This window comes from Mandrillus leucophaeus, unplaced genomic scaffold (genome assembly GCF_000951045.1).
Source record: "Mandrillus leucophaeus isolate KB7577 unplaced genomic scaffold, Mleu.le_1.0 Scaffold224, whole genome shotgun sequence".
In the NCBI taxonomy this organism is placed as follows: Eukaryota; Metazoa; Chordata; class Mammalia; order Primates; family Cercopithecidae; genus Mandrillus; species Mandrillus leucophaeus.
Window position 1 is genome coordinate 842,808 of NW_012102299.1, and position 10,368 is coordinate 853,175.

The 10,368-nt window shown below is 38.4% G+C and overlaps 1 protein-coding gene across 1 annotated transcript in view; it reads left to right on the top strand.

Annotated features, from left to right (window-relative positions):
• The window catches only part of ATP13A4 (ATPase type 13A4), a 176,220-nt gene that overhangs the window by 129,143 nt on the left and 36,709 nt on the right, over positions 1-10,368 (top strand). Inside the window, exons 19-25 of the mRNA XM_011981336.1 lie at positions 228-391; positions 1,191-1,313; positions 2,119-2,198; positions 3,693-3,735; positions 4,116-4,225; positions 6,387-6,483; positions 8,253-8,325. Coding sequence (XP_011836726.1) covers positions 228-391; positions 1,191-1,313; positions 2,119-2,198; positions 3,693-3,735; positions 4,116-4,225; positions 6,387-6,483; positions 8,253-8,325 — 690 coding nt within the window. The remainder of the gene's footprint in view (positions 1-227; positions 392-1,190; positions 1,314-2,118; positions 2,199-3,692; positions 3,736-4,115; positions 4,226-6,386; positions 6,484-8,252; positions 8,326-10,368) is intronic.

Genomic DNA, 10,368 nt, shown 5'->3' on the forward strand with positions numbered 1-10,368 from the left:
GTCTGGCAAAAATACACTGGTGGATCATGAAGTAACCTGATGAAAAGCAGTAAGAAGGGGAAAAGGGATCATGGAGTCACAGAAGGTCAGGGCTGAAAAAGATATTAGAGATCATTTCTCTTCATACCTGAAATAAGGACTGAACTCCCTGCTCTGATTTTCAAGGCTCTGCATAAATTAATTCAATCTCATCAATCTCATCTTGAGATACTCCTCCTTTCCTCTAGGTGACAATCTTCAGACTGCAATAACAGTGGCCAGAAAATCTGGAATGGTTTCTGAAAACCAGAAAGTCATTCTCATTGAGGCAAATGAAACCAACGGGTCCTCATCAGCATCTATATCTTGGACATTAGTAGAAGAGAAGAAACACATTACGTATGGGAATCAGGTACTCCTGAACACAGACATTCTGCTACATTACCAACATGTCTTGCAGTGTTGATGACTGAACAGCTTTGACTGAGAGTCAACATATGCTTCCAAATGTCTAGCATTCATGCTGTTGAATGAACTCAATTACATTGGTTTTTCCATACTTTTCATACTGAGCTTGAAGGTGTAGTGCTTTCTTGTGTGCTGGAAATAATCCATCTTTTAAACTTAAAAAAAATGGTGGGCCCTGTATGAGACAGAATATAGTGAGTGGAGCTGAATCTATTTTCTCCCTTTCCCTTTGCTTGTCAGTCACCCCACTGGGTTCAAAGGGGATCTAGTCTTTGGGAGAGATGCTGCTGTGTGTCTCAGAAAATCAGACTATGTTTTCAGAAAAAAGTTTCATTCATTTATCTCCAGCCTTGTCAGTATTCTGTCTCCATTGTGTCCTTGTAGAACAATATTAGTTCCCTAAGGAAAAAAAAATAGTAAGTTCTCATTTCAGGGAGAAATTTGTTAAGCTGCAGTGCTTTTGTATTTTACACTTGGAATGTGTGAAATGTGCTCTTCTCTGGGACTCACCAAGATCAAATCACGATGAAAACAGGACATGAGTAAGTGTTATGCTCCTATTCACTAGTTGTCTGTGATGTGCAAAGATTGATCCAGCAAAGAGAAACTGCTTCTCTGAGGACTCAGAGTGACTTTTACAGATAGATCCCGGTCTGTCTTCGTTATCTTCTCTCAGATATGCTTGTGGTTCTAACCACTCTGTCAAATGAAAGAGTCTAAGATCACTGTGTCTTGCTTCGTAGGACAATTACATTAACATCAGGGATGAAGTCTCTGATAATGGCAGAGAAGGAAGTTACCATTTTGCCCTGACTGGAAAATCCTTTCATGTTATAAGTCAACATTTTAGCAGCCTACTGCCAAAGGTAAGTTCTAAGAGGGTGACAGTCTCCCTGTGAAAATGCTGATGACGTCACTTACAGAGCATGGTCCTACATTATTTCAAATCTTGAAACAGGAAAAATATACTCAGTGAGTTCTCTGTATCTTAAGAGAGACAGATATTTTTGCAGAGGATACTATTGTCTCGTTTCCTACTAGGTTTGAAATAAATAAACTTGACTAGTCAATTTTCCACCATCTATACGATTGAAGTATCAGTGATTTCTTGAATTATAAAGATGATTTTGGGTGGCTGTCACTATATTGCCATGGTAAGGAGTCTCAAAGTATAGTGGAAATCCTGCAATTATACAGGAAGGCAGACCAAGAATAAGGGAATGCCATTCGTTTTTTGATAGATGACCTCAGTACTCAAGAGGGTTGAACTTAAAGCTTTAGTGGGGGGAGGTAAGTTTTAGATACATAGTTATCCCTCAAGATAACTATGTATCTTGCTGTTTTGCAGTTCAAGGTTCCATTAAGCTCAAGATTTTTCAGGACCACATTCCCCATGACAGCTGAGGTAAATTCCTGTAGGTCATCATTTTCATAAAATATTTTTTGTTAAGTAATTATCTTTACTGATTTTTGTTTTTCACTGATCATTTATCTGATGACCAGAACCTCAATGTTTGTCTTAAAATCCAAAGGAAGGCTCATTGGAAACTTTTTTTTTTCTTCATCATAAGTGTCATGATGCAGTCAACATTCTGAGTGTTATTAATTATTTCATGTACAACCAGCTGACTTGATTTAAAAAAAAAAATCTCCATTTTGGGTTCCTTACAGATACTGATCAATGGGACCATCTTTGCAAGAATGTCTCCCGGGCAGAAGTCCAGTCTGGTGGAAGAATTTCAGAAACTGGAGTAGGTTCTTTGCCAGTGCAGGTGGCATGAACTGCATGGAGGCATAACAGTCAGGGGGAGTGGAAGAGGTACAGGGAGTCACTCGGTTTGGCAAGGGCACTGGTCCTTAGTCTGGCTGCATGAGATAATCACTTAGGAGCTTTGGAAAAATAGCAATACCAAGGGATCTCACCATTCAGAGATCCTGATTCAGTTGTTTATACAGGGCTTGAAAAATCAGTATTGTTTTTTCACATAAGTCAATTTTGCATTCAATATTGAGAATCACTGGACTAGAACCTAAGGGGCCTGAAAGAGTATGGGGAGAAATACGAATGGAAAGCTGGCTTGAGCTCAGCTCCTGGGGGGACAATGAGTATTTAGACTTTATTTGCATATGCTCTCATCACAATGATGATATAGGGACATTCATATGAGATTCATGTAACACTAAAAAGACTAAAATATTTGTGTGCCAAAGCATTTTTCCATCCTAAATCAGAAAAATTCTTCTCTCCTAACACAAAGGGTCTCCATTCCTAGACAGAATGGGCAGTCCAAATGAAGTGCCTGTCATTCGGGACCCTTTGTTTCCTGTTAATAGAACCCCACAGAGTACCAGAGCCTTTCTCCACTTTGGTCCCCATGTCACAACAACATGACTCCAACTCCTACTCGTTTCTACTCTGCCATCCTATTCATTTGATTCCATTATCAGGCTAGCTTCTCAGTTCAGAAAGCCCTGTCTTTTCAACATGACTGAAACCTAGAGAGTCAACGAGTTACTTCCATATGGCAGTGTGGAAGAAAAATATAGCATGTTCTGTGAATGCTGTCAGAATGCTCATAATTTAAAAAGCTGGCTATCCCTAATCCTTGTCAATGATTCAAGAGAGTATTCACCCAGCCTCAGAAAGCCATTCTGAAACAGGGATGTGTTTTCTTTCTTCAACTTCTAGGCCTGACATTACATACTTGAGTTGAGTGACTGTTGACAGGGTGGATTTCCTCTCATGCTAGTATTAACAGCACAAACAACTATGACTTGTTATCATTTTAGACTTTGTACTTTCCCATACAGCACCTCATTTAATACTCATAGCCCTTTATAGGCAAAATAATAATAATGATGGGAATAATAATAGTGAAAATGGTAAGATGACCAGGTCAAAATCTAGATTTGGTTTCAAATCCTGTGCGCTCTCTGCCATGCCATGCTTACATCATAGAATTGTGAGTGCCTCTGTCTGACAGCTGAGAAAGCTCTCCCTGCGCAGTGATGTGCAGTGTCTACATGAAACACTTACAGTAAAGGAATCATGTTCTGAATCTCTAAATCCATTGTATAAACTGCTGAATCACACTGTTTTCAGTCAAACTAGACTCTTAGGAAATTTCCCTTAAATAATGGTTTGAACCCTGAGTAGTGATGGTTACTTTTTTTTTTTTTTTTTTGATTAGAGAAATTAGCAGATAGCTTTGATCTCATCTACAATTAATGTGTTTCCCTCTTAGTTACTTTGTAGGTATGTGTGGTGACGGAGCCAATGACTGTGGGGTAAGTAGCTGCCAGTGTGTGTGGCCATAATCTCACATTCAGTTATACTCAAGCCCTTTAGAGGTAGTACTCCTGGCGTATATATCATTTCCATTCCTCTTGATGGATAAACTGCTGCATTGGGAGGCTTTTGACCAAAGTCACACGTTGATTCAATGGTTAGTTTAGGCTACATGGGGTAGAATTTGGTTCTAGGGTTCTCATTTCTTTGGTTAGGTATCCTAATACCATCTTTTATGTTCCAGGCAGGGTTAAGTCTCTTGGTTAGAGTTTGGGCACACAAAGCACCTTGTGGCCAGTTTAACTGGCCTTTTCTTATGAGGCTTTAGTAGAGACATATGTGAGTCTATGTGGGAAGTAAGCTGATTCTTTGCTTTCAGGCTCTGAAAATGGCTCATGTGGGCATCTCTTTATCAGAGCAGGAGGCATCTGTGGCCTCACCTTTCACTTCCAAAACTCCAAACATTGAGTGCGTACCTCACCTTATCAAGTAAGTAGGCACTTCCTCAAACATTGCTTTCTCTCTCTTGACTTCCGGTACAAATCACATTGTTCTGCCTGGGAAAGACGAGAGAAACTTGGTGTCCCTGGGTGGGGAGGGTGCTTTGTAGAAGAATGCAGCCAAGCATCCTACTTCCAAATGGGTTTTCCAGAAGTTAAAAGTAACATTGGGACAGCAGTGGCATTTCCAGCGAATTCACTGATGAGGTTAATTTTAGAAGATTGGAATCTGGAACTTGTTATGGCTTTGAAAGTGTCAGTCATCCTCATTTTTCAAATGTATCTATCTCCTTTCAATCTTTATTTGAAAAATAATGTTTTGAAAATCTTTATTGGCTTTTGCTGCTCTCACTAAAATTTGCTTTGATGCTCTCCCTGCCACCCTGCCAAAAATGTACTTCTGCTCCATTATATTTGAACGCTAGAGATAGTGAGCATGGTGGCTGCTCTTGATTATTGTAACTGACATGTGTTTCTAGTTTTAAAATGCTATAATGCCTACCATCTCACACTTCAAAACAGCCTGGAGATGCAGGAATGGCTATTTTTTTTTTTTAACAAATAAAAAAATTGAAGTTCAGAAAATTTAACTGATGTACCCAAGCTCATACAACCATATGAGGTTAGACATTATTTTAGAATTAATTTTATTCAAGTGTATTTTATCTACAGATATACTATTTCCACCGCATGAAAATAATAATTTGGCTAGGTCCTCCAAATTTTTTATTTATTCATGCATTTGACAAATATTTAGTGAGTAGGCATTTAGTGCCAGAAACTAAGGGAGATAAAGATGATACTTACTGATTTTGATAGGTGCTGTCCAGGAAATAAAAAGGGTAAAGGGAATAAGATGGCTATATAGGTGGAAGCAGCTGCTTCAGATGGGGTGGTACGGGAAAACCTCCCTTAGGAGAACCTCTCTTTATTGCTTAGAGAACATCTCTAAGCGATAAGGAGAAACTACCTCTGGGCAGAGAACCTTAGAGAACCTCTCTAAGCGATAAAGAGAAACTATGTCTGGGCAGAGGAAATGTCATGGCAAAACTCTGATACAGAAGAAAACCTGGTTTGAGGATCAGGTTTTAACACCCCAGGACACCATAATGGGCATGAGTTTAAACTTAAAGAAGTATGATCTAGGCTGGGTGTGGTGGCTGATGCCTGTAATCCCAGCACTTTGGGAGGCCGAGGTGGGTGCATCACTTGATGTCAGGAGTTCGAGACCAACCTGGCCAACATGGTGAAATCCAGTCTCTACTAAACATACAAAAAAATTTAGTTAGACCTGGTGGCGCATGCCTGTGGTCCCAGCTACTCAGGAGGCTGAGGCAGGAGAATCACTTGAACCTTGGAGGCGGAGGTTGCAGTGAGCTGAGATCATGCCACTACACTCCAGCCTGGGTGACTGAGCAAGACCCTGTTGGAAAAAAAAAAAAGTATAATTTAAATTTAAAAAGTGTAACTTAAACTCTATTTTTCCCCAAATGAAATAGAAGTTAAAAGTGACATTTCATATGTCATCTATTTCATGCTTTAAATGTGTACTATTTACTCAATCAATCAACAATAACAGAGACGAAAATGCTCATCCTTTCCAGCCCATTTCAATTTGATGTATGACTAATTTGAGTGTGTATATTGTTTCGGTCCAGTTTTAGAAAAAGTTGGGACTGCCAAAATGAAATTTGAATCAAATGTTTGCCAAGCTCCTGAAGCTCCTGTATGAAAATAACCCCTGAATCTGCAATTTTATTTAAATCCATTAGTTCACAGATGAAGAAACTGAGACAAGGGAAATGATCTTCTGCATCACATTAGTGAGTAGGTAGAAGATCTGGCACTAGCTCCACTGAGTTTAGGAGTTAAAACATTGCCTACTGAAAGGACAAGAGCAACTGTAAATCTGGACTCCATCACCAGTTCAAGGACCTTGGACCTTGGCCTGGAATTGGCCTTCTTGAAAATTGGGTTGTTTAGTTTACTGACAGCCTGCATCCATGAGCTCAGGGATGTCCATTTTCAGACAAACAGTTGTATAATGACTTTGGATTTTTTTTCTCCTGAGCTTTGCTGAACAGCACAGAATGACTGACCTTATGTCTTTTCATTACTTTCACGTCTTTATCATCTGTTTTCTTACACAGGGAAGGACGTGCAGCTCTCGTTACCTCCTTTTGCATGTTTAAGTACATGGCTCTGTACAGCATGATTCAGTATGTTGGTGTTCTGCTGCTCTACTGGGTATGACTTGGGACTTAGCCTCGTGGTTAGTGTGAACTAAAACAAGTAGCAATGCACTCTCAATTTACAATGCGTCTCAAAGAAAGAGTACAAATAGGATATCTGCGCAACAATAGCCCCTCCAAAAATATCCTTAAGAATTTTTTAAGTAAATCAGAAATAGATTTGCACAGGAAAGGTTGCCGATGTCAATTCTCTGATATAGAAACCTTTTATCTAGTAATAGCTGAGGATCACAACTGAATATATTGCTTTTTCTCTTGCTGCTACTTTTACCTGATTGGACAAGGTCTTTATCTTCTTAATTCCAATGTGGCTCTACCCTAGTCTACCACTCAATAAAGAAATGGTTCTCTGCATCAGGGTGCTGCTAAATGCTTCATTTAGCATGAAAAAAAGACCTGATTATTAATTTATGCCCATTTCAGTGGTGTCAATACTCCTACCAAAACCAGTTTCAAGCTGTCTGTCCATTGTCACTGAACATGAAGTGGGGAAAGATGTACAGTAGCATATGATTCTACTTGCCCCATATAGATACAAAAGTTGTAAATAACCTCAAGGGCACAGAATACAGTAAAATGTAGAAAAATATTTAGAAAGTGCTGAGCTTTGAGTAGTTATTAACTTTGGCTTTAGTATAATTTATTTAATGGTACGCTTGTATAATTTAAGTTTTTATATCGGCTTTATTTAACAACCGGCTCACAACATCTCTGAAAATTTAGCAATTGACTTTTAAGTGTTAGTATAAGCCAGCATGCCACTGGTTCCCTGAATATAGGGATGTGAAAACTGGCATATCGTACCACAAAAAATACATAGGTCTTGTGATCACTTTTGTTATTTAACAAGATATAAGAGGAGAAAAAAAATGCCCATCATCTGTGAACTCAACATGTGAGATTATCCGATTAACCAACACCAATAAAAGAAATTTCATCTGGATATCTGTGTGGCAGATATCCAGATTCATCTTTATATACTGCCTTCTTTTTCCTGGGTTAAAGGTTTTAGTCCTATTGCTTTCAGATATATATATCTGAAATATATATATCAGTGAGTAGGAAAAGATATATATACCTTTTCCTACTCACTGATAAACGGGCTAGAGAAGGATAGGCTATTTATAGAAATTGGGCTCTATTTTAGAATTCCCAAATTATTCTCAAAGGTAGAATTAAACATTGAACATTATCTCCTTTTCACTAAGGGGTGGGGAGCAAGAAAGTGAGTTTCTTAAAATCAGTAAGACCTGAACACTTTTTCCTCAAGAGTATTAAGATGCTTTGCTAGGATTTTCTAACATTTTGTCTAAAAACATTCAAGAATGCAAATAGTGGGTTTACTTATTCTTATTTTCCATCAGTAAAATTTATGTAAGGTTACCACACATTTGTCACTTGGGGGTGTATTCTTTTATTGTGTGAGATGAAATCCTGTTTTTTCTGTTAACAAGTAGAAAAGAGAGCAGAGATGAATCTGGTAGGGGAAGACGTCCTCCTCAGCAAAGTAATACGGATGCACAAACAATCTCACCCTGAAAGTACATGATGATAGGCTTCCTAGATAGAGAGGGTTTCACAGGTTTGGCTTTGATTACTTCCACCAACACCATCACTCACCAACTCAACCAGGCCCTGACCACAGCATCTCCACAGTAATTTACTTGAAGAACCCTGTGTCGCAGTGAGAAAATAAATGTAATCAGCATCTAATTTCATCCCGAAGGTCACAACTTTTTTGATCTGCTTTCTTTTCATTTTCAGGAGACAAACAGCCTTTCAAATTACCAGTTTCTGTTCCAGGATCTGGCCATTACAACTCTTATTGGTGTAACAAGTAAGACATTTTAAAACTTGCTTACCAGAGGTGCTACCCTCAGCTGGCCTCCCTCTGCCTTGGAAAACTTTGTCTACCGTGAGGAACAGCAGCTGCAACAGCAGCAGTGATGTGTAACTTATTCCCAAATATATACACAGAGAGGAAATAGAATCCTCATTTTTGAATATTGCAAGAAAGTATTAGCAAAAGAAAAGCTTGCTCGTTATTTTGCTGTTTTCTGCAAAATTTGGAACTTCTATAAATGGTCACTAAACACTTAAAATGAAAAAAGCAGCTTGAAAATCAGGAACACTAACTTCAGAATGCTTTTAGATATACTTATAGTTAAAATGTGCCCAATTTGTAGAAGCCAAATGGCTTTTACATTTCTCATATCTAAATCTTAGCCCCTCAGGATTTAGAATGAAGCTTAAAGGTAATCTTGCCATTGTATCTCTCTTACCCTCCACCTTCTAATGAATATACAGATTGTCTCCCTAATTTCCCTGCAATGGAAAATTTTTTTATTTATGACTTTATTCTTTTTTAGGGCTGACTTAGATTCACAACAAAAATGAGAGGAAGGTACAGAGATTTCCCACGTACTTCCTTCCCCGACACATGCATAGCCTCTGCTACTATCAACATTCCCCACAAAGTGGTATATTTGCTGTAACTGATGAACTTCCATTGATGAATGATTGAAGGTTTTGACATGTCTTTGTTGTTTTGCTTTGGTCTTATTAGCTCAGCTAAAGGAAAATCCCAACCAACATTCATGTTGGAACTAATTCAGTCATCAATTGCAATCATAGGTTGATTATGGACACAAGAGTTTGGCAAAACTCAAAGCAAGTATTTCGTGAGAAACAATTAATAATAACATCATTATTATCCAAAGTCCATAGCTTACATTACAGTTCATTCCTGGTCTTGCACATTTTATGGGTTTGAACATATGTACAATGACATATATCCATCATTATATTATCACACAGAGTATTTTCACTGCCCTAAAAATCCTCTTTGCTCTGCCTAGTCATCTTCCCATCTTCCCCAAAGCTCTTAGCAACCACTGTGATCTTTCACTGTCTCAGTAGCTTTGGCTTTTCTAGAATGTTATGTAGTTGGAATCATATATAGGCTTTTCAGATGGGCTTTTCTTCACTTAGTAACATGCATTTAAGGTTCCACTATGTCTTCTCATAGTTTGATAGTTCATTCGTTTTTAGTGCTAAACAATACTCCATTGTCTGGATGTACCACAGTTTATTTATTTATTTGCCTACTGAAGGATATCTTGGTTGCTTCCTAGTTTGGGCAACTGTAAATAAAGCTGCTATAAACATCCATGTGCAGATTTTTGAGTGTAAGTAAGTTTTCGTTTCCACTGGGTAAAGGATTATGTAGTAAGAATAAGTTTTGTTTTGTAAGAAACTGCTAAACTGTCTTTCCAAACAGCTATACTAGTTTGCATTTCCACTACCAATGATTTCGAGTCCTTCCACTACCAATGATTTCGAGTTGCTTCACATACTCACCAGCATTTAGTTTTGTTAGTGCTCTGGATCTTGCCTATTCTAATAGGTTTGTAGTAGTTCCATTGATGCTTTTACTCCTATTTCCTCCAACCTTCTCAAGGATTTTATTCCTTTAATAATGTATTTCTCCATTATTATCAACCTTTCTCTTGTTTACTAGATCATTCCCAATGATAGCATATAATACATTCTCTTATCTTCTTTCTTTTATAAATTCTTCTTTGATCTCAGCCCACTGCAACATCTGGCTCCCAGGTTCTAGTGATTCTTATGTCTCAGCCTCCCGAGTACATGGAATTACAGGTGCACACCACCACGCCTGGCTAATTTTTGTATTTTTGGTAGAGACAGGGTTTCGCTATGTTGGACAGGCTGGTCTCGAACTCCCAACCTTGAATCTACTGCTAGCGACTGCCTCCTGTATTCTTAAACTTCCCGAACAGTTGTGTATACCCACTTTCTTCATTCTCATCCCTAATTCTATTACCATTCCATTTCCATTAGCCAGATTCTAACATCC